This window comes from Marmota monax, unplaced genomic scaffold, assembly GCF_021218885.2.
Source record: "Marmota monax isolate L192 unplaced genomic scaffold, Marmota_monax_Labrador192_F-V1.1 WCK01_AAM20220418_F8-fsc00053, whole genome shotgun sequence".
In the NCBI taxonomy this organism is placed as follows: domain Eukaryota; kingdom Metazoa; phylum Chordata; class Mammalia; order Rodentia; family Sciuridae; genus Marmota; species Marmota monax.
In genome coordinates, this window is record NW_026693153.1 from 6,009,233 (window position 1) to 6,035,126 (window position 25,894).

The following is a 25,894-nucleotide window of genomic DNA, read 5'->3' on the forward strand; positions in this document are numbered from 1 at the left end:
CAGGCACATTAAAGTGACAAAAAAAAAATTTATAACATCATTGAAATGACAGAGCTTCAACCCATTTAGCAAGAAAAACAATAAATCATCAAACTCCTTTTTTTTTTTTTTTTTTACCTTTTATCCTCCTGGGAACCACAGTCACCCAATCAGGTCCACTGGAATTGATTGGCATTTTGATATTGACACCACTTTAAAAGGAATAAAAAAGCACAAGCTTAGATTCAGAGGCATTTATTTTCGGGTATGCATCTTTATCTGCACATAGCAAAAAAATGGATATGATTTCACAGTGCCTTATTATGGTAAAATGTAAGTGTTAACCAACAATATGAATAACTGACAAACCAGGTCTTTTGTAATAAGTACGTTATATGTGTATATAAAGTGAGGAGGAAGTTAACATAGTAAGTTTTCACCACACTATATATTCTTGGCCAGTCCTAAGAATGCAAAATCCAAAATGACAAGTTCTGGCTTACATTACTTATTCTTCTGGTACTCAGAATAGCTCACGCTAACAAGAATGTCTAATTGGTAACTACCTAGTTATCAGGCTGTGTGTCTCTGTAGCATGTCAGATTCCTTTGGCTTTGCCAGATCTGAGATGAGTCCCACTGAGGACACTTGCCCCCAGATATGTACTGATGCAGTACTTTATTCATCATTACTATGACTCTCAAGTGCCTGTGGCCCTTCCTAAAATACATATTCCTCAAAGACATGAATGGTGCCTCATTCACCCTTGTGACTTCTGCACTTAGCTCAGGCTAGAATCCATGCTCAGACTTTTTTTGAATGGCTGCATGAAAAACTGAGAGAGAGTGAATATCAGAATACTAAAAACCCAATACAGCTATTGTAGATACTGAGCCACAAAAATCAAGTCTATTATACTTAGATCAAAAACAAATAAAAAATGAAATAAATTTCTAAACTCTTGATGTAGGAACATTCAGTCATTGTTTTTTTTTATAATTGTTTCATCAATTTCAGAACAGATGTGTTTGTTCATTCAATAAATAATTTTCAAGCTTCTACTATGTGCCAGGCACTGTCCTAGATGCCAGGAGCTATCATAGTAAACACACACACACACACACACACACAGAATCTCTTTCTTAATGGACTGACATTCTAATGAGAAAAAAAGACAAAATAAACAAGTAATGAAGAATGTATACAGGGCTGGATTCATTAGAGATAAGTGATACTTAAGGAGAACATGACTTTTAAAAGAGTCCAAATAAACTACTTTCATAAGCTTTGAGTATTATAATATGACAATTACATAATTTTCCCATAAAAATATCTGTAGGAAAATTTCCTCTATAGTTTTCCTACATTTAACCTGAATCTAGTCATGTTGAAACAATAAAGCAAATCCAAAGTAAAGGACATTCTACAAAACAGCAATATTTAAACTATCATGTCATAAAAAACAAAATAGACTAAACAGATCTCCTGGATTAAAGAGATAAATAAATACACTGTGTGATCATAGATTAGATTAGCTCAAATAGATGACTACAAAGGATATTACTAGGATGACTGGGAAAACTTGAATATGGATTGAATATTAGATAATAATATTGTATCAATCATACAAGTCTCCCTTATGATGACTGTGTTATGGTGATACATTAAAGTCCACATTTTTAGATTCATATTTATGGGTACCGTTCCATAATGACTAATTTATTCTCAAATGATCCAGGGGCAAAAGTCACACATACACACACACACACACACACACACACAGAAAGACAAAGCAAATGCAGCAAAACACTAACAATGGTGACTCTAGGAAAAAGCTGTATGGGTGTTCACTGTTATTAATCTTAAAAATGTTTCTAAAGACATGAATTTTTTTAACACAAAGTTAGAAAAAATAAAAATCTTGCTAAATTAAACGGGAAACTTTTCAGGTGATAAGCTCATTCTTTCAAAAGGCCTTCCCTTACATTAACAGGATCTTTTAAGGAAAGTACTTCTATCTTTCCAAGACAAACACATTTTTTCCCCCTTAAAGGTAAAGAACAAAGATTACCTTGACTTAACTGTCCACCTGTTACTTAGGGTGTCAAATACCAAAAATAACCTTCTTAATTCCTTCTAACTTAAGCAAGGTTAGAAGCCACCAAGGAAAAGAGGTACATACAGGTATTAATGCAACATATTCAGGCCAAATAAGCTCAAATAGCACACCCTAAAATTTCTCCAAAGATCAATTTCAATCTTTTTCTTTTTAGACAGTCTGATGTAATATTGCAGATCTTTATCACAGGAAAAGATAGGAATATTAATTATCAGGACTCTGCAAATGTTTGGTTTCCAAAGATGTATGCCACCTCAAACATTGTTTTTTCAGCAAACCTCCAGATAAGGAGAATTTTGTAATGATTCTACAATAGGCCATCAGCCATATTCACCGAGGACATGCAAATAAATGCAGGATTACAAAGATATTATTCTTCTAGATTAACAACAGGTGCTTTTGATTGTAAAACTTAGTATCAGGAATATTTTAAAGATTATCACTAATTCTCTAGCTTTCCCACACACACACACACACTATTTTCCACACAGAAATTGAGTAATTATAAACTGTGCTTCTTTGTTTTTGCTAAGCCACCAAATGGACTGACAACACAACTCTAAAAGGGATGGGTGGGGCTGGGGATGTGGCTCAAGCGGCAGCGCGCTCGCCTGGCATGCGTGCGGCCCGGTTCGATCCTCAGCACCACATACAAACAAAAGATGTTGTGTCCACCGAAAACTAAAAAATAAGTATTAAAAATTCTCTCTAAAAACAATAAAAACAAAAGGGATAGGTGGGTAGTCTTCACATATAGGCCCAAAACAGTGCACAGAAATGAAATAATCTGATAACAGTCATTGATAAATAACGAGTCTGAGATCTGAATGTAGGATTAAAAATAAAACTTCTGGCTTTGTTTTTTCCTTTCTTTAGGATATGTGAGTGTGTGTGTGTGTGTGTGTGTATGAGTGTGTGTCATTTTTACTCTGTGCTAAGCTATACCTAGTCTTCTCAAGAACAGTTCAGCAAATATAGTTAAGTCGGGCTCCCTCTGCTGGCCCCGTGTATGCATGGCAAGACTCCACTAGACTTACACTGCCAGGACCTATAGCAAACTTCAGTGGAAGCGGAGGGTTTGATTTCAGGAGCTCCAACAGACCACACTTTATGACAACAACTTTTCCTCCACCATGTAGAGTAGACATAAAATATGCAATCTGGGAGATGCCCAGACGTATTAAACAAAAATAACTCTCTACCAGGCAAAGTTTAAAAAGTATAGACTTCATTAAAAAGTTTAAAAAGTTATACTTTCTACCAAATAATTTATAACATGTTACTTTTTTTAATTTTTTTTTTTTATTTTTGACTGACACGTATCAATCGTACATACGTACAGAGTACACTGTGACTTTTCAATACATGTATGCAATGTGTAATGATCAGATCAGAATAAAGGGCATGTCATCTCAGACGTTTGTGTTAGAAACATTCAAAATCCTCTCTGCAAGTTATTTTCAAATATTCAATTAATTGTTGTCAATCATAGTTATTCTACTATGCAGGAGAATACTAGAAGTTATTAGGAATGTTCGTTTATTCAGAAATGTAAGGAACGTTAAAGAAAACATAAATTACAATTTTTACTGTTTCCCTACATTCCACTCTGCCGGTTACTCCACACATTGACTGTTGTGCTAATTTTTTTATGCTTTATATTCAAAAGAGGAACTTGAACAAAATACTGCAATAAATTTCAATGATTGCTAACTTAAAAAATACATAGTTTGCTCTGGTATGCCTTGTAACCCAGTAATTTTGCCATATGTATACTTTTCTTTTTTTTTTTTTAAAGAGAGAGTGATAGAGGGAGAGAGAGAGAATTTTTTTAATATTTATTTTCTTTAGTTATCGGCGGACACAACATCTTTGTTTGTATGTGGTGCTGAGGATCGAACCCGGGCCGCACGCATGCCAGGTGAGCGCGCTACCGCTTGAGCCACATCCCCAGCCCTGTATACTTTTCTATTCATCAACAAATGTTTCTTGAAAACTAATATTATGTCACTTTTTAAAAGCTGTTTTTAGTTTGACACAAGAAAGCTAAAACAATAACCTATCCACTAGATATCACTAGAAGCCCTGTTCTCAGATGCTTTTGAAAATCTGTTCTGTGAATAAGTGACCTTGTCTCTATAGTCACTAATATGATGTGTAGTTCTAAGTAAAATACATCAGGGAAAGACCAACAATTCAAGAATAAAAGATTAATTTGAGCTTGGAGAAGAACTAATTAAAATACTAATTAAACCAGGTATTGTAGCACATGCCTATAAAATCCCAACTACTTGGGAGGTTGAGGCAGATGGATTGCAAGTTCAAGCCTAGTCTGGGCAACTTAGTGAAACCCTGTTTCAAAACCAAGTAAAAAGGGCTGGGAGTGCAGATCAGTGGTACAGTGCTTGTCTAGCATGTGCAAGGCCCTGGGATCAATCCCTAGTGCTGGGGTAGTAGGGCATACTAATTACAAATACAAATTTGTGCCAGGCATGGTGGCATATGCCTATAATCCCAGTGGCTTAAGAGGCTGAGTTAGGAGGATCATGAGTTCAAAGTCAACCTCAGCAACTTAGTGAGCCCCTAAGCAACTATTTCTAAATAAAGTATAAAACAGGGCTGGGGATGTGGCTCAGTGGTTAAACATCTCTGAGTTCAATCCCCTGTACCCCAAAATAAATAAACAAATGAATGAATGACTAAATAAATAAATAAATGCAAATTTGTATTTTTCTTATTCACTACTTCTCCTGAATTGGATCAAGCTCAGCAAGATAAGGAATATATGCTCAAAACAACAAAGTCTCCTAAATGTGACTAGGGCAGTAAAAAAGAACTCTTAAATTACCAAGGAGCACATACCTCTGGAAGAAAGCACTCTCTGTAGCAGTTAGAAGACCCTTCAGATATCCACCTTTGAAATGATTAATTCTGCTGCTGCAAGGGAGTTTCTTTGGTTTGAAGCAGAACCAAGGCTCTCCAGTGTAGAGATCTGTAAAGTTACACAGGGGCAGACTCCCAGGAAGACATACATTGCACTCAGTGGTTTCAGAAATCCTTCCTGAACGGAACAGGCTCTTGAAATAGACTCTGTCTGGCTTTTCTTCCTGTAGGTGCTGAAGAACTCTGATCCCTTCACTTGGGTGAACCAGAGATATGGACACTTTAACTTTGCCTGGCCAGAGCAAAGTAAAGAAAACCTTATAAAACCCATTCTTATAGTCTACTACTCTGCCCACAGCCCCTGCCTGAAGCTTGGGGGAGTGGATTTTGGCCTGCAAGTAGTCTCCACCATACTTCTTGGGCTTTCTTTGAAAATCCTGCACATGAACCAGTACCTCCAGTTGGCTTCCCACCCTGAAGAAGGCTGCGGAGTTCAAGATGACAAAGTAGCTAGAAGAAGGGTCGGTGCTCTTCACAAAGGGGACTAAGCCCACATCAGGTACCTGCCCCTGTAAGGTGGCCAGCAAGGAGTCCTCCTCCAAACGTTCCTGACGGGAGAGAGTCTGGTGTTCATAGCCACAGTAGGGATTTCGGCTAATGCCTGTAGCCTGGGATAAAACAACTTGCCCGCTGCTGTCAATGAACGTGGCTGAAACAGTCTCATGGTCCAAGTACTAAAGAGAATGACACAAAAACAGAAATCACTACTACACTAAATATCTGAATATCAGTCAAATAAATCTCTGCTTCAGTTTAAATTTGCATAAAATCAACCAAGATGACACTGCTTTAAAAACCATAGCTCACGAGTTTTACAGGGCTGTCTTACTATCTTACTTTACAAAATAAAGTCAGTGTGAGAAATGAATTCATAGATGGGTCTCTACACTTTAGCAAATTTTACCCAGAGGAGTTCACCAGGTTCTTAGAGTGAATTATTCTTTTCCCTCAATTTTTTTTATTGGTACATTACAGTAGAACATAATGGTGGGATCTGTTCTTACATATTCGTACATGCATACTATATAATTTGGCCAATATCAATCCCCAGAACTTACCCCCTTATTGTGTACTTAAGAAAGCCCATCCTCAACAGTAATTATTTTACCAGATCCTACCCTGTTGGGGTTTTATCAAAGCCTAACCTACCTGGAAGGAGGGGGAAAAAAACAACTCCAGCCTACTAGGGAAAAATCAAGAAAACTAACAAGGTTCAAAGCCAAGGGGTATATACACTTAAAGATTGAGACCTAATGACAGTAACAGAATGCATACCCTCCCCCCACATACCTTATTACCACACCTCTAAACTCTTGTTAACTGGAATTCCTTTCATCTTGTACATTATGCCAGTTTTCCATCAATAAACAAAATTACAAGGCAAATTAAAAGGCAAAAAACAGAGTTTGAAGACACAGAGCAAGCATCAGAACCAAATTCAGATATGGCAGAAACATTAGAATTACCAGACTGGAAATTTGAAACAACTAAGAATGTAGTTCAGCGAAGAGTGCTTGTATAGCACTGTGAGGCCCTAGGTTCCATCCCCACCACCATGAAAAATAAAAATAAAAATTAACTTTAACATAAAACTATGTTGCTATGTTAATAATGCTAATGGAAAAAGTAGACCACAGGTGAACACAGATAAGCACTGAAAGCAAAGAGATGAGAATGCTAACAAAGAGTCAAAAAAGAGATGCTAGAAATGAAAAATACCATAAGAGAAATGAAAAATGCCTTTGGTGGATTCATTAGTAAACTGGACACAACTAAGGAAGAAGTTCCTAAGCTTAAGGATCTTTCAATAGAAATCTCCAAAACTAAAAAAAGAAAAAAGACTGAAAGAATATAGTTGTGGGACAACTATAAAAGGTATAACATAAGCATAATGAGAGCACCAGAAGAAAAAGGAAGGAACAGAAGAAATAGCTGAAGCAATAAAGACTAAGAATTCTCCCCCAAATTAATGACAGACACCAAGCCACAGACACAGGAAGTTTGAAAAACAACACGCAGGGTAACTGCCCATAAAACTATATGTAGGCCTATCATACTTGAACTGCAGAAAATTAAAAATAAATTTCAAAATGCTAGGGGCTGAGGATGTGGCTCAAGCGGTAGCGCGCTCGCCTGGCATGCAGGAGGCCCGGGTTCGATCCTCAGCACTACATACAAACAAAGATGTTGTGTCCACCGAAAACTAAAAAATAAATAAAAAAAATTTTAAAAAATGCTAAAGAAGCCAAAAGAAAAAAAAATCATCTTAATTACAAAGAGATAAAGGTAAGAATTACACCCCAACTTCTCCTCAAAAACTAAGCAAGCAAGAATAGAGAGGAAATGAAATGTTTAAAATACTGAGAAGGAAAAAAAAAATCCATGTAGAGTTCTGTAACCTGTCAAATCATCCTTCAGAGAGGCTGGGGCTGTAGCTCAGTGGTAGAGCACTTGCCTAGCATGTGTGAGCATTGAGTTGGATTCTCAGCATCTCATATAAATAAATAAATAAAGATCCACTGACAACTAAAAAAAATAAAAAATAAAAAATCATCCTTCAGTAATGAAGGGGAAATAAAGACTTTTTTAGATGAACAAAAATTGAATTGAAGGAAGTTGTTGCCAGTATACTTGCCTTGGAAGAAATGTTAAAAGAGGTTCTTCAGGGAGTGGGAAAATATAGGTCAGAAACTTGAATCTATATAAAGGAAGGAAGAACATCAGAGAAGAGATAATTGAACACAAAATAAAAATGCCAGTTTTTGTTGTTGTTTTGTTTTTTGGAGGTGGGGTTTTAAAAATTGTGGCCTCAAACTCCTAGGTTCAAGCAATTCTACTGCTTCAGCCTCCAAAGGAGTTGGAACTATAGGCATGCACCCACATACCAGCCATTTTTTTCTTATTCTTAAGTGATCTCACAGAATGTTTTGTTACAGGTAATCATACTATCTATGAGGTGGTACAGTATTACTTGAAAGTGAAATCTGATTGTATATTACAAAATCTAGGACAATCACTAAAAAATTTAAGTTTAATTGATAGCTAAGAAAGGAGAGAAAACAGAATCATATAAAATGCTCAACTAAAATCACAAAAGGCAGAAAAAAAAGTGAAAGTCAAAGCAGGAACAAAGAAAAAGGACAGCAAATAGAAAACAGTAAAGATATTAAAAGACTGAATCAATACTTAAAAAAATGTTTAAGGAAGAATTATACCCATTTTCTACAATCTCTTCCAGAATATAAAGATAAAGGAAATACTTGCTAACTCGTTCTATGAGGCCAGTGATCCTCTGATATAAAAACTACACAGAGACATTACAAGAAAATGACCGACTAATATCTCTCATGAATTTACATGTCTTTAAAAAAATTAGCAAATTGAATCCAACAGTGCATAAAATGGATTATACACCATGACCAAGGAAGCTCTATCTCAAGTATGCAAGAAAATGCCTTAACAGGACTCCAGTGCTTCCTATGGAGCACAATTTATATCTCCTAAAAAACAATCCTTAATCTTCAATTTGGTCTTCCTGCTTAGACCTCTGTCTGTTGTAAGTGAAACTTCATCAAACTAAAAAACTTCTGCACAGTAAAGGAAACAACAACAGAGTAAAGAGACAATCTACAGAATGGGAAAAAATATTTTCCAACTACCTGACAAGAGATTAACTTTCAGAATATATAAGAAATTCAAACAACTGAATAGCAAAAGAGAAAATAATCTGATTTTTTTAAAAAAATGGATGAATGACATGGAAAAGGTCATTTCTAAAAAGATGATATAAAAAATGGCCAAAAAGTATATGGAAAAAAATGCCTGACATCACTAATCATCAGGGAAATGCAAATCAAAACCATAATAATGCACCTCCCTATTACCAAAAAAAGCAAATACTGGCAAGAATACAGACAGGGAAACTCTTGTACTCTGTTTGTAGGAATTTAAACTAGTTCAGCCAACATGGAAAACACAATGTAGGTTCCTTAAAGAACTAGAAATAGAACTACTTATGGCCATATGATCCATCAACATAACTAACTACTGAGTGTATAGACAAAGGGACTGAAATTAATATGCAGGAGAAATATATACATCATATGCAGCACTGTTCATAACAGCAAAGACACAGAATAAGCATAGGTATCCATCCACAGAAGGATGAATGGATAAAGGGGATGTGGCATATATACACAATGAAATATTCAGCTAGAAAAAAATAATGAAACTCTTATCATTTGCAGTAACATGGATGAGCATGGAGGATATTGTGTTAAATGAAATAAGTCAGGTACAGAAGACTAATAGCACATATTCTCACTTACATGTAGAAGCTAAAATGTTGATCTCAAAGAAGTAGAGAACAGAATAGCAGTTATTAGAGCCTGTGAAGAGTGCAGGGAAGGAAGGGATGGGGAGGATGGACAATGGGTACAGGGGTACAATTGGACGGGAAGAATAACTTCCAATGTTATAGAGCAGAGTAAGAGAACTATGATTAACAATTAATTGAATATTTCAAAATAGCTGATGGAGGGGATTTTGAATGTTCCCAACACAAAGAAATTATGTATATCTGAGGTGACAAACATGCCAATTATCCTGACCTGATGACACATTGTATAGATGGATTGAAATGTCACACTTTACCCATAATTATGCACAATAGTATGTATCAATTTGCATCAATTAAAATTTAAAATACATATTTTTAAAGATATTTTTAGTTATTGATAGACCTTTATTTTATTCATTTATTTATATGTGGAACTGAGAATTGAACCCAGTGCCTCATGCATACTAGACAAATGCTCTACCACTGAGCTACAACTCCAGTCCAAAAACACATATATTTTTTAAAAAGACTTAGTCCTTTCTACTTATATCTGTACATGCCTGTAGTCCTAGATATTCAGGAGGCTGAGGCAGAAATATCTCAAGTTTGAGGCAGCCTGGGCAACTTAGCAAGACCCTGTCTCAAAAATAGAATAAAAATAAGGCTGGGTAGATGTAGCTCAGAGATACAATGCTTCTGAGTTCAGTCCCAAGTATCTGCCTCTCCGTATCTCTCTCTCTCTCTCTACACACACACACACACACACACACACACACAAAAATTGTGTTTATATATTTATATTTTTATTTTTCTCCATTTGTTGTATAACACAACGGATTTCTGATATCCCATTACTCAGAGTTATGTTACAAACTCTAATTGTGAGGAATTTTTTTTTTTTTTAAACTCCAGATTGGGATCAGGATGGCGGAGGGGAGTTAAGATGCACTTTACAACTTCTCCACAGTTCAAAATCAAAACAGCTAGAGAATACCCACACAGTAAGATGGATACCTGGGGCAATACACTGAGGACCAACATTAAACTAACAGAGATTTGGAGAACTCAAGAAATCATGGTTACTAGGACTATGAGAAACAGTTCAGTTCCGAACTTACGTACGTACAAGCTGCCTGGACAGGGAAAGAAGCGGGAACACCATAATAAAGAGAAAAAAAGCCAAGTATGGTGGAGTGTGCCTATAATCCTAGAGTCATGAGGGGCTGAGACAGGAGGATCACAAGTTTGAGGCCAGCCTCAGCAATTTAGTGAGGCCTTAAACCACTTAGACTCTGTCTCAAAATAAAACATAATAAAAGGCCTGGAGGTGTGGTTCAGCAGTAAAGCAACCCTGGGTTCAATCCTCAGCACAGAGAGAGAGAGAGAGAGAGAGAGAGAGAGAGAGAGAGAGAGAGAATGAGCAAACACGTGCACACTGATAAGATCATTTTCAAAACAGCAGAACTTAGTGGACACAGAAATTGCTGGTGCAAGAGAAGTGTTTTGTTTTGCTCAGTTTTTAAGTGGAATACCATGACTGGTAGCCACTTTGTGAAGGTTACACCTTAGCTGGCAGTGCCAGGAAAGTTATCATCCAGCATCTTCTCACTCCTGGAAACTGCAGCAAATGTGATATGAGAGAATAGCTCTGAATTATACAGTGAGAACTCAGTGACTAAGGGCTGTGAAACTACTACAGGTAGCCAAGGGAGCTGAGAGGAGAGCAGTGTACTTCTTGCCCAGACTCTCAGCACTCAGAGCAAACCAAAGACCCCTGGCTACACATACCAGCCTACCAGGTGGAAGATGTTATGGGCCAGGCTATATGGGTAATGACCAAAATTTTACCCTGAGACTTCATATCATGTAAGAAATGCTTCTTCCATGGGAAAGCCCCACCTCTGTACCCATTAATAGTTACATAGCATAGCACACTTGGAAACACAAAATAGCAATTCTTACACAATGTATAATTATTCTCTTTGCTTTCCATGTTTCTTGGGCAATGTACCTTGTCAGAGATTGATTGTCTAGACGTTAGTAACCATTCTCTAACTTGTACTCAACTAGGGTCATTTTGACCCCCTTCCCTTCTGCTTGCTTGCTGCTATGCCAACCTGGAAAGTCCTGTGGGAAGTACCAGTGTACCCACTGCATTGTCTCACTAACTGCCCAATTCAGCTTCTGTACCTGCTTGCTTGTAGCTACGTAAACCCAGGTGTGATTTTTGCCTTTAAATATCCTAAAATGCTCAGGCTCAGGGTGTTCCTTGCAGAGACACTTATGGGTCCTGTGAGGGGCAGTTGCCAGCTGGATGGCTAAATAAAGACTCTTCGATTTGGACAAAACTGGGACTTGGTGTGCTTTCTGAGTGACCTGCCTCACAACATTTGGAGGCCCCAGCAAGATCTACTTTTCTCACATCCCGGAGATGGCTCAGGATCAACAAGGGAGGTGCAGTGGTGAAGAGATCCCCTAGGGGAAGGCCTCTGAGAGACAGCCCTGGGCCATCCCTCCACCAGCCCCCACCCACCTAAAACTACCAAGAGTCATCTGTGTTTCCTGGGGAAGGTAAGTCTGGTCTGTGTGGATCCATGTCTGGAGAGGCTTGGGGAAAGCTTCACACAACATTATTTCCTGCAGTCCAGGGCTTGGTCCTCTGATCTGAGCCTGGTTTTCCTTGGTCCTCTGTCTGGTCTGGTTTCTACTCAATCCTCTGGTCTGAGTCTGGTCTTCTATCAGTTAAATTTGTCTTTGGCGCCTTACCTGTTGTGTTTTATTGTTTGTCTTGTTTGTTGTTTGTTATTCTGTGTCCCCTTTGTGTTTTGTGTTAATTTCTATGTCAGTTTGTTTCTAATGTTAAAAAATGGTTTAAAAGGTTTTTACTGTACTCACTAAAGCTTGTGTTAAAATGTAAATGGCTGCCAACAGGATTTTTTTTAAATGTCAAAAGTAAAAGCTAAAGGAAAAGAAGCATTCTAGAGATTGCCTTCATTTAGGAACTGGGCCAGGTGGCCAACAGGGTAGATCATGTCAGTTCCTATAGAAGGCAGATTAGGGATTAAAGTATTTTATACAATTATTACTTCTATATTGTATAACAAAAAGCATAATCTTGTCTAGGAAATTTGGCTTTTGTCTCTCAGTATTTGCAAGCATGAATAACTCCCAACTACTAAAAATGATCCAAAGATTTTCCAATGTCTAAATCAGGCTAAAATTTGGCGGCCACTATCCAAGAAACCAGAAAAACCAGTTTAGAATGGGACCCCGACCTGGGGGGACAAATATTAATGGGCTGATATAAACCAAAGTTTGACCTATATGTTAAAATGACAAAAACTTCTCAAAATATTAATTACATTGTGTCTGATAAGTTTCATTCTCTAGAGCAACTAATCTTGGAGAAATTAAGGTTTGTATATCTGTGGTTAAACAGCAACTGTTATTGAGTATTTTCTACATTACAGAGTCCAGATTTTTCTTTAAAAGCTAAACTTGGTTAATATAAAAACATCAATGGAATTGTGGTACATTACTCTTCTTTACATATTAAAAATGTGTTCATATCTTTCAGTTTTACAAGACTTTAACGTAAAAGGTTAAAGGAGGCATTTTATCAGGCTGGTATTCTCCAAACTGAAGTTTTCTGTAATGGTAATTTTAAACGTATAAGGATAACAGATTTTATTGGGGATTTATTTACATCATTTGATGTTTTGTAACAAAACCTTATGTTACCCATTATACTGGGATACAAAAATTGAAAGATATTTTAAAAGATAATGAGAGGGGCTGGGGACATAGCTCAGTTGGTGGAGTGTTTGCCTCACATGCACAACGCCCTGGGTTCAATCCTCAGCACCACCAAAAAAATAAAACAAGATAATGAGAACCTGATCTTTTAAACGTTAATATTGTAAAACATTTTGCCACTTTTCCATACAAAAGGAAAGTTCTGAGCTCTCGGCCTTTCCTTGATTCACATTTTAGTTGTAATATCACATTTGAGTTAGCGAATATTCATACAGACTCAGAAAACAATATATGCAAACTTTATAAAATGATATCTAAAAAGATCAGTTTCAGAACTAGAACATTTACCTAAGATTTGTGAAGAGCCCTGCCATACCTGAGATAAGCCCCCCACCTTACAGCATGTCAGATGATTCAAAGTAGGCCAGATTCGGCTCATTTAAAAACACCCCTGAAAGCACCTCTTCTGAAAATGCAGACGCAGAAGTCTGTTCAGTGAGTGAACCTACTGTAAAGCTTTCAGAACAAACTGATGGACATGGAGAAGGGTGGGGTGAGATGTGTTAAAAGTACCAAGCACAGACTTTCCCCCCTTGAGTATGCAGAGACACTGCCTACACCAGGGTAGATTCTGATCTCTGGGCTGCACAAACCCCAGGACCATCACATTTGTGCTACCAGAGAAATCTCCAGCCTCTGGGCCTAACATGGAGCCAATAAGAAGACTAGGACAGAGTCCTAGACATGGAAAGAAATAAATTAGGCACAATGCCCCATCCCAGCACAGAGACTGTGGACTCAGTTGGGACCTCCACACTCAGGAACTCTGAGGTAATTTTCAGTGGCATGAACACTTGAAACATCTCCAATACCTCAGAAACGACAAATCTAAAAGTCCTAGGGAAAAGTCTCTTCACCTTACCTACCTACACAAGGAAAAAACAAAATTTGTTTTTTTGTGGTTCTGGGGATTGAACCCAGGGCCTTGTGCATGCAAGGCAAGTATTCTACCAACTGAGCTATATCCTCAGCCCGCAAGGAGAAAATTTGGTCTTGTCAATTGTAATTTTTTATTTTGCTTGCATGGTTTTCTGTGGTGGTTAATTAAACCCTGGAAAATTCTGCCATTGAACTGTATCTTATTCCTTTTTATTTTTATCTCTTACTTTCAAGACGGAGTCTCAGAAGGAGGTCCAAGCTAACCTTGAATTTGCTGTCCTTCTGCCTCAGACACCTAAGTGGCTGGAATTGTATTTTATTTAGAGACAGGGTCTCACTGAGTTGCTTAATGCCTCACTGTGGCTGAGACTGGCTTTGAACTCATGATCCTCCTGTTTCAGCCTCCCGAGTTGGTGGAATTAAAGGCATGCACCACAGCACCCAGCTCAATCTATAATTCTTGATTGCCTAATTCTTCAGGCTTTCCTATACTATTACTCCTCATTTCCTCCCTTGGTTAGAAGAGTTGTCGAAAACATTTTTTATTAGTTTTCATAATATATTAGTTTATGGCTTGCTGTCAAGCTATTGCTATTATTGGTGGTTATTATCTCTTCTCAAAGTAGTGCACAGTTTGAGCACTTTGAGCAGTTAATTCAGTGCTTTGATGTTGAGAAAAACTTTCAACATAGAGAACACCATAATAAGAAGGCAGCTCACTAAAAATACCTTCATACAACAATGGAAGCGCACCATCCTGACAGATGTGCAAATCTCAGCATAAAAACATAGGAAACTTGAGAAAACAATAAGATGCCTCTAAAATATGTAACTCCCCAATAACTGAATCCATGGACACCAAAGTGGAAAAAATGCTGGAAAAAGAATTTTAAAAGCTAATTGTTGGGCTGAGGTTGTAGCTTAGTAGAGCACTTGCCTCGCACTTGGTTCGATCCTCAGCACCACATAAAAAAATAAACAAATAAAAATAAAGAGATTGTGTCCATCAACAACTAAGCAAAATATTTTTTAAAAAGCTAATTGTTAAATTGATCAATGAATGAAAAGAACAAAGAAAGGAACTAAACGACAATACAGGATATGAAACAACACTTCAAGAAAGAGAGACTGTGAAAAAAAAAAAAATCAAATGAAAGGCCCAATATGTCAAAAAACTTAGGTGAAAAGTCTAATAGACCAGTTCAAGTAGAAGATAGAATTTAAGGGCCTGAAGAAAAGGAGGACAAACTGGAATATTCAGAAAGTAATAAAGAAAAAATAAGAAAGTATGATCAGAATGTACAAGAACTCTGGAACAACATGAAGAGAGCCAACTTAAGATTCCTAGGCATCAAAAAGGAAACAGAGATACAGACTAATGGCACGATTGACTTAAATGGTGAAATACTGGCAGGAAATTTCCCAAACCCTGGAATAAGATGGAATTCAATCAGTATTCAATCAACCATTTAGAACAGCAAATAGGAAGACCAGAAAAGCCTCTTTCCATGGCACATTATTGCTAGAATGCCAAAAATCCAGAACAAAGAAATAATTTTGAAAACTGTAAGAGAGAAACACCAAGTCATTTATAAAGACAAACCAATCAGAATAACAGATATCTCAGCAGAAACCCTAAGAGCCAGGAGAGCTTTCAATTCTGAAAGAAAATGACTACCAACCTAGATTGCTACATCCAACAAAGCTATCCTTCAGAATCAAAACAGAAATAAAAACTTTCCAAGCTAAGCATAAACTTAGCTTGGAACTGCAGAAGATAAAGGAATCATACACACAGAAGAAAACGAAAGCAAGCAAGAGAACTCAGGAAAGACTAAATCTCATTGGAAGATTAGACAAGCAAATGAGAACTAGGATCAAATCAAACATAGAAATAAAACAAAATGACAAGAAATAATGTATACTTTTCTATAATTATACTGAATGTAAAGGTCTCAATTATCTATTTAAAAGGCTGAATTAAAAACAAGACAAGCCTGGGCACACCTATGAGAGTCTGAGGCAGGAGGATCACGAGTTCAAAGCCAGCCTCAGCAAAGACAAGGTAACTAGCAACTCAGTGAGACCCTGTCTCTAAATAAAATACAAAAAATAGGGCTGGTGGGCTGGGGTTTTAGCTCGGTGGTGGAACACTTGCCTTGCACATGTGAGGCACTGGGTTCGATTATCAGCACCACAAAAAAGTAATAAAATAAAGGAAAAAAAATAGGGCTGGTGATGTGGCTTAATGGTTGAATGCCCCTGAGTTCAATCCCTGGTACCCCTCCCTCCCAAAAAAAATCAAGACACAATTATATTCTGCCTATAACAAACAAATCTTATTGACAAAGACATCCACAAAAAAACTGAAAGAACATAAAATAATCTATGCAAATACAGCAGGAATATCTACTTTCAGATCCAACAATGAACCTTAAGCCAAAATTACTTAAGAGATACAAAGAAGGTCCCTGCATGTTGGTAAAGAAGCAACCCAATAAGATAAAACTACTGCAAATATGTATGCCCAAATGTCGGCACACCTAAATTCTATTCAACATAAAGGCTCAGATAGGCCCCAATATAATAACAATGGGTGCTTTCAATACACCTAATAGGTTATCCAGACAAAATCAACAAAGGTGATACAAAGTTAAAATATACAATAGATCAAGTGGATTTAACAGACACCTACAGAATATTTCAACCAATACCTAAATATATTTTTTCAGGTGCTCATGGAACTTTCTCCAAAATAGATCAGATTTTAGGCCCTGAAGCAAGACTTCAAAAATACAAAAAAGTTCAGATAATTCCTTGGATCTTATTAGAAAATTCCTTGGAATGAAATTAGGAATCAACAACAATAACAAAATCACAAAACTAAAACATATAAAGACTGAATAATACAAACTTAATGTTGAGTGGATCACCAAAGAAATGAGGGGAGAAATGTAAAAATTCTTATAACCCAACAATAGAAATACAACACACCCAGTAAATGGATGGCGCTGGAGAAGATAATGCTAAGTGAAGTTAGCCAGTCCCAAAAAAAACCAAATGCCAAATGTTTTGTCTGATATAAGGAGTCTGACTCACAGTGGGGTAGGGAGGGGAAGCACGGGAGGAATAGAGGAAGTCTAGTTAGGGTTGAGGGGTGGGAGGGGAAGGGAAGGGGCAAGGATGGTGGAATGTGATGGACATCATTATCCAAAGTACATGTATGAAGACATGAATTGGTGTGAACATACTTTATATACAAAGAGATATAAAAATATGTGCTCCATATGTGTAATATATATCATTCCGCTATCATGTATTTAAAAAATAATATCAGGGCTGGGGACATAGCTCAGTTGGTAGAGTGCTTACCTTTCATGCACAAGGCCCTGGGTTCAATCCCCAGCACCACAAAAAAAAAAAAATAAATAAATAAATAAATAAATAAATAAATAAATAAATAATATCAATCAAAAATAAATAAATAAATATGGGCATGAAGAAAAAAATAAAAGAAAGAAAGGGAGGGAACAATACCAGAGTAATCTTATGAAGCCAGTATCAACATAAACACAAAATCACATAAGGACATCTTAAGGTAAGAAAATTACAGACCAGTATATTTGATGGACACAGGAAACAATGGAAAAGAATAGAAGATACAGAGAATACCACACACAGCCAAAGTCATATGAGTCTTGACAAAGTTGCCAAAAACATACAATGTAAAAAAGACAGCCTCCTTAACAAGTGGTGTTGGGAAAACTAGTCATTCATATGTAGAAGAATGAAATCATACCTCTTTCTCTCACCCTGAACAAAAGTCAACTCAAAATGGATCGTACACCTAAATATAAGACCCCAAACTTGGCAACTATTAGAAGAAAAATAGATGAACCACTTCAACATACAGGCACAGGCAATGACTTCCTGAAGAAACCCCTATAGCTAAGGAAATAAAAGATGGCAGCAAATTAAAAAGTTTTTGCACAACAATGGAAACAGCAGAGCAAAGAGACTGAATGGGCAAAAATCTTTGCAGCTACTCTTCCAACACAGCATTAATACCCAGATTATATGAACTCAAAAAACTCAACACTAAAAAACAAAACAAAACAAAACAAAAAACCAAACCAATAAGTGGACAATTGAACTGAACAGACACTTCTCAAAAAAAGTACAAATAGCCAAAAATTATATTTTTAAAATTCAACATCTTTAGCCATAAGTAAAAAGACAAACAAAATTACACTGAACTCCCAACTCACTCCAGTTAGAATGGCAATTCTCAGGAAGACAAATAGCAATAAATGCTGGCAAAGATGGAGGGGAAAAAGCAGCTCTTCCACACTATTGGTGAGAATGTAAATAATACTACAGCCATGATGGGATTCACCTGAAGGCTCCTCAAAAAAACTAAACCTAGAACTGCCATATAATCCAGCTACATACTTAAGAGATACATGCAGAAAACTCATGTTTTCACAGCATAACTCAAAATAGCCAAGTTACAGAATCAGTCTAGGTGTCCATTAACAGAAGAATGGATAAAAGAAAATGTGAGAGACATACACTATGGGGTTTTATTCAGTCATAAAGAACAAAATTATTTCATGTTTGTATAAATATGTCAAAATAAACTCTACTATCATGTGTAACTAAAAAGAACAACAAAAGAATAAAATTATGTCATTTGTAGAAGAAGGTATGGAACTATAGATCATAATTTTCAGTGATAGAAGTCAAACTCAGAGAAAAAAGTATTATATATATATATATATATATATATATATATATATATATATATATATATTCTCATACGTGGAAGCTAGAGGGGAAAAAAGTAACTCTATGATAGTAGAAGGTATCCATTAGGATAGGGGAAAAAGGATCAAGGGGAAGTAGAAGGGGAGCATGGGGCAGGTATTGGGCAATTTTGTTTTAGGGTATGTACAAACATTCCATAATTAAACCTACCATTCTTATAATTAATATTCAACCAATAAAAAAGTGAAAACATTTGATAGAGAGAAAATCCTAAAAGCTTCCAGAAAGAAAAACAATGTTACCAATTTTTAAAAATTAGACCAGCATTAGACTTGTCTTCTACAACACTAGAAGACAATGAAAACAAAGTTATCATGATTCTGAGGAAAAAGGACATTGCATACAGTCCAAATCTGTATTATAAAATACAAATAACAATTATACATAAGGGCAAAATAAGGGCAGTTTCAGACATGTAAGATTATTTTCCATGTGTCCTTTCAGGAAAAAAAAAAATGATGGACTTAATCCAGTAAAACAGAAAAATCCAAGAACATAAAAGGCCTGAGTAGTAACATTTTACACTTACATGCATCTATTTTCATTTGAAAGGATCTCATTAGAAGCCTCATTTTAAAGGAGTATTTGTTCATTTATACAGTGGCACAGGGAAAGACAAAACTGACTGAAAAATTCCCCTTACCAACTTACTATCTTTGAGGAAATATTCTAGTCCCATCAAAAGCCCTAATATGCAGTATAATACATATCTAAAATATTAATAAATAAGACAAAAAGAAAGCTGGAGGCTATACTCAATGAGAGTAATGAAAGACAGCAAGACTCCCTGCAATATTTTGTTAGACGCTGCTACATACACCTTCTTCTCATATTATATGATGCTCCTAATTAAAATAAAGCCTGGGGATGGGGTTGTGGCTCAGAGGTAGAGCGTTTGCCTAGCATGCATGGGGCACTGGGTTCGATCTTCAGCACCACATAAAAATAAAATAAAGATATTGTGTACATCTATAACTAAAAAAAAATAAATATTTTTTAAAATAAATAAATAAATAAAATGAAGCCTGTATTTTTTCAGAAAATGATCAGACACTCTAATCACAAGAAGAGTTGGAGCATGGGATGTAGAACAAATTAAGAAATGGAAACTTCCAAGGCTCTGAAAAAACTTTTCTACATCACCCAAAGCTTCTTTATAAATTATCATTGCAATAATAAACTGAACAGTTTAAAATTTATTATAATATTCTCATCCTGGTCAAGATGACCTCTTTAGTCAAGGTTAAAATGCTTTATCTTACTCCACTAAAAGACCCATTTATTATTTTCAATTTCAGAACTGTTGTTATTATTGCCACCTCCCTTGTCCATTATTATTCAAGGCTGTGTTCATTCAGATAATTAGATCTTTTAACTAGCATTCAATCCAGAAGTTTCTGAGAACTACATCAGTACTAAAGGGGAATTTTCCAACATTCCTTCCTGACTGCAAAACATTAATTATGTGGGACTCTGACCTACCCTCTGAAGTCTCTCTCTCCCTCTTTACCTTCCTTCTCATCCACCCAAGACTTACACAACTATATTTTTTCTCCATTCTTATTCTCAGGTCATTAGATATAGTGGAAATAAGCACACACACAAAGTCAATGCAGGTGAGTACCATACACTCTTAAAGTCTTAAAATTTATTTTCCCTTTGTAGCCCTAGAAAGCCAGCTCCATCTCCCAACCCTTTCTTTCAAGTTCCAATACAAACCACTTGGGCTCCACCCTCCTTCCACCTTCAACCTGCTCCACAAGCAGGAATTCCCTTGATGTCCTACTCTGCAAATGCATCTGTCATGTCATCTTTCTCTCTTAGGTTGAAGGAAGGAATGTGGCTCCTCCTACATAATTAGTAATAAAATAACAAGAATACTCACAAGGTACTTGCATTCCTTGTTCTATATCTGGGTATATGCTCTATCTGTGCTCTAGATCCCATCCTTTCCTCTTCCTCTCCAGCTCTTGTATTATTTCTTGACTCTCAAATTCAAGTCCCTCAGATTTCCACTTCCTACCAGGATACAGAAACAGTGTCCAAATTTATCCTCCCATCTGAAATAACTTTTCTTAAAAAGACCAAAATAAATGAAATGATGGTTGCCTAAGAGGCAGTAAAGAAACAGTTAACCGTGTGATTGCCGTTTGCATATTGCCTTTAGAGAGTTTCCAGGATGCAGAACATGAGGGGAACCCTGGTGCGGCCTGGTGAACTAAGTAAGTCAGAGATGGAGCTGAATCTTAACAAGACCAAGCGATCAAAATTTATGGGACAAAGTAAAAGCTACACAAAGAAGTTCAAGATCTAAAAAAGATCCCACTTGAATATTCAGCAAAGTACTGATAAGTATATTTAAGGAAACTCCTAGAGGCTGTGGAAAGAACCCACAAAAAATATAAGGGAGAACAGAACCTTAGATCATACCAGGCCAGAATAGAACTTGTTCCCATAAGCCAGACTAGAAAACCTCAGCATTCAAATGATATGAATAGAGTACTCAGCAAAGTTTTAAATCAGTAGTGAAGAAGAATTACTCTTAAATACTGATCTGGTCCCAAATAACAAATCCTAAAATCAAGAACCAAAAAGATCAAACTAAGGGTAGGAGATACAGTTCACCAGCAGAGTACATGCTCAGCATGTGCAAGGCCCTGAGACAGATGCCCAGCACCACCAAAACAAAAAGAAAAAAGGAAAAAAGAGCAACAAGCTATTCCCAAATAAGTTATAGTACCCCAGAATGAAGCTCAAGATTATTTATAGAAGTACCAAAAATACTCACCATTCAACTAGATCTGAAATCCAACCAAAATATGAAGAAGAAAATATAACCTATAAGGAAGTGAAAATCAATCAAATGAAATCAGCTCACAGCTGACAAAAATATTACTAGGACAAAGACATTAAATGAGTTATTATAGCCATATCCTATGTATTTAAAAAAAAAAGAGGAAAGATTGAATACTACATAGAGATGAATAAATACAAAATATTAAGGGAAATAAGGCAGGGATTGGGGTACAGATCAGTGGTACAACTTCAGGTGCATGAGGCCCTGGGTTCAATCCTCAGCACCACAGGAAACAGAGAGATAGGAGAAGAGAAATAAATCCTCTGGGATGAAAAATACACTGAATGGGATTAATAGTAGATTAGACATTTCAGAATAAAATTCAGTGAACTTAAAGAAAAAGCCCCAGCCCAAGTTTTTTTCTTGAAGCTATTACAAATGTGAATGTTTTCCTAATTTCTTTATTAGCAAGTTCATTCTTGCTGTACTGATTTTTGGATGTTAATTTTGCTTTCCTCTACCTTGCTAAATTTGTTTAACAGTTCCAAGGATTTTTTGGTGGAGTCTTTAGGGTTTTCTAAGTATGGAATCAGCTAGATTCTATACTAAAACAAACAGGGATAATTTGATTTCTTCCTTTCCTATTTTATCCATTTTATTTATTTCTCCTGCCTGATAACTGTTATCTAAAATTTCAAGTACTATTCAGAATAAGAGTGGTGAAAGAGGACACCCTTTTCTTGCACCTGATTTTGGAATAAATGCTTCCAGCTTTTCCCATCAGCATGATGTATAATGTTGGCTATGGGTCTGTCATACAAACACACATAGCTTTTATGATGCTGAAATATCATCCTCATCTACCTAGTTCCTTCGGAACTTTTATCATGAAAGGATGTTGAATTTTTCATCAAAGGCTTTTTCTGCATCTACTAACATGATATTGCAAATTTTGTCCTTGATTCTATTTACTGCCACATCATTGTGTTAAGTCATTTATTGTTGGACCAAAATACCTGACAAGAACACTTAGAGGAGGAAGACTTTATTTTGGGCTCATAATTTCAGAGGTCTCAAGCCGACAGTCAGCCAACTCCATTGCTCTGTGACTGAGGTGAGAAAGAAGATCCTGGCAGAAAGGCAAGGAGAAGGAAAGCACAGAGAGAATAGGAGGAGTCAGAGACAAAACATAAAATCCCCAAGGTATGTTCCTTGTGACCCTCTTCCTCCAGTCACATGCCACCTGCCTCCAATTACCAACCAGCAATACATTCAAATTATTAATCCTATCAAGTGCACTAATGTACTGATTAGGTTACAGCTCTCATAATCTAATTATTTTACCTTTGAAAATTCCTGCCAGGTCTCACACATGAATTTTTGGGGGATACCTCATATCCAAACCACAACATTCCACCTCTGACCCCCTAAAATTCATATCTAGATCAAAATGCAAAATTCCTTTAGTCCATCTCTAAGAGCCCCCAAAGTCTCAACAGTTTCAGCATTGCCCAAAAGTCTAAGTCCAAAGTCTCCTCTGAGTCTCAAGACAAACTCTTAGCTGTGCTGCCCTGTAAAAATCAGAAGTAAGTTACATATATGTGATATACAATGACACAAAGTAAACAGTCCCTTTTCAAAAGGGAGGAATAGGGGCGTAAAAAGAAAAGTCTTATAATTTTACACCCTTGAGTCTGCAAAGGTTGAGATCTAGACAATTCCTAAATCCTAAAATGCCCTCAGATATCGTTCCCATTGTTTAGATGCAAAGTACAAGGATTCTTTAATAGCACTAATCTCTTCAGCAACTACACCTTCTGTGGCTCCAACTTTACACAAGCTTCTTTTCTGGCCAAATTCCAAGTTTTTCAAATCCGTCCACTCCCTTTTTAGCTCCCAATTCTCACTATAAACCTAACTAAAAGCAGCCAGCAATACCCATGCCACTGCCTAAATGCTGTGCTACCATAAAATTTTCCCTGTCAAATAAATTAGCCTATCACCTTTATTCGCCCTCACACAAAGTCTCAGAACATGGGCAAAATGCAGACAAGTTCTTCACCAGACTGTAACAAAGATGGCCCCTACTCCCATTACAGCCATAGCAATTCCTTGCTACTGTCCAAGTTTCAATGGTATGTGGACCATACCAGGCAGGCACATGCTTACTTCCAAGTCCTAAGTCTACATGCCTGGTTGTGCGGCCAATATCTGGCCTACAGCAGCCCTTCTCACCAACTAAACTTCATTAATATGTGGGTTACACCAAGCAATGTACATTCAGCATGGATGTCTCTAGTCTGTGCACTTGGGGTGTGGCAAATGTTCAACTCATAGGATAGCCCTAAAATGCCTTCCCAAGTGTATGGTGGGGATCAGAACACCAAGTTCCATGCTGGGGGCAGGGTAGGGGGAACGACACATAGGAACCCCCAGATTTTCTATTCTCAGTCTCAATGTCTTCAGACCTGGTCTCCATGTGAAACCATAAATGACTGACTGGGTCTTGCTTCTCACAGAGGGCAAGAGCACAGACTGCTATGCTCCCAACTCCCCTGTTTATTACCCACATTCCCCACTGCTGAAATCTCTCAGAGGGTGTCAGATACTCTCCGAAGCCACAACTGTTTCATGTGGCTGTCTTCCACACAATGTGGCAAGGTATCCAAAGGGACCCTGAATTGTGACTGTTCCATTTTTTTGATCCCTAGTTTAGTCATTAACACTTGATCCCCTTTCTCAAGATGGTTCCTGGCTGTAGCACTCTTGAGAAATGCAATGAATTTTTTCTCTGAGGCCAGTTTTTGTGCAAGAGGAGTCACTTAAAGACCAAATCCCCAATCTAGGTTTAACCCATTAAATCCCAAGTTTTCAATTCTGTGAATATTTCACTGAAATTGACATAGTTACATTAATATAGGTTGAAAATCATAACCTAAAGTTTTTATACATAATTCATCATTAATACTATCACTAATCATTCAACTATTACTTTTCTCAAAAGAATAAAACTCTAAAAACACATTTATTTCAAAGTTACCACAAACTGTTGCTCAATTTCAATTGTACAGGTATTGCATAAATGGGACAGACAGGATTAAAGTTTATAAGAACCATGAAAGTCACCTGCAACTGCATGCTAATATGCTGCTATTATTGGGGTTCTTTGCTTTCTTTGGCTTACCTTATGCTTGAAGAATCTGACCTGACATCATCTTTGAATCCTATATGCCAATCTCTGATGATGCCCATGATGCCCAGGGAAAGAAAGCACAGCAAACCTTAAAAGTACAACTACTCTCCTAAGATCATCCAACTTTTAGATGATTATTCAAAATGCTTCAATGTTGGAGCAGATAATAAAGGCACTAGAGATGCAGCGGATTTGCATGTCTCTCCACAGGAAATCTGCTGAGGGGCAAGAATACCATTATGCTCAAGGCCACCTAAGGGCAGCTGGAAAACCATCTGGTTCTGGAGAAACTATTGCTTCAATATGAATTAACATAGGCTTTGCATTCACAAAGGAGAACCTCACCAAAATCAGAAATATGCTATTGTCCAACAAGGTGTCAGCTATCACCTGTGCTATTGCCATTGCCCATGTAATGTCACTAGTCTGGGGCCATAAGATCTCTGTCTTAGCTTGGGCTGCTTTAGCAAAATACCATAGAATAGGTGGTTTAAACAGACATTTATTTTCTCATAGTACTAAAAAATGAAAGTCTAAAATAGGGGTACAAGCATGGTCGAGTTCTAGTGAGGTTCTTCTTCCTGGATTGCAGACAGCCACTGTGTGTTCATACGTCTTTTCTTTATAAGGACATTAATTCCCTCATAAGGGCTCCACCCTCACAATAAATTTTAAATCTAATTATCTACCAAAAGGACTCATCAAATTGAGATTTATAGCTTCAACACATGAATTTGGCAGGGGACACAAACAATCTCCTTCTTTCAGGATTAAAGCATTACCACTAAAATCTCCACAGATACCACTGAAATCCTGAGTGACAGACAGCTGATTTAAGAGTTTGTAGCCAGCAAAGCCACAAATCTCCCTCTTCTCCTTTGGTCTACAAAGGAGACAAGAACAATGGCAATATCTACAAACCCAAAGAGTTTGAATAGAAGAAACTACATTATCATTTCCTGGAGGGTATGTACAGCTTTGCCAGTGTATGTCTACATACTG

At 36.9% G+C, this 25,894-nt stretch overlaps 1 protein-coding gene across 2 annotated transcripts in view; it reads right to left on the reverse strand.

Moving 5' to 3' along the window:
• Nxpe3 (neurexophilin and PC-esterase domain family member 3) overlaps window positions 1-25,894 on the reverse strand; it is a 45,677-nt gene that overhangs the window by 13,662 nt on the left and 6,121 nt on the right. For both annotated transcript variants that reach the window (XM_046455293.2, XM_046455294.2), the window contains exons 2-3: window positions 4,961-5,715; window positions 118-191 (exon numbers count right to left, since the gene is read on the reverse strand). In XM_046455293.2, the coding sequence (XP_046311249.1) occupies window positions 118-191; window positions 4,961-5,715 (829 nt within the window). The remainder of the gene's footprint in view (window positions 1-117; window positions 192-4,960; window positions 5,716-25,894) is intronic.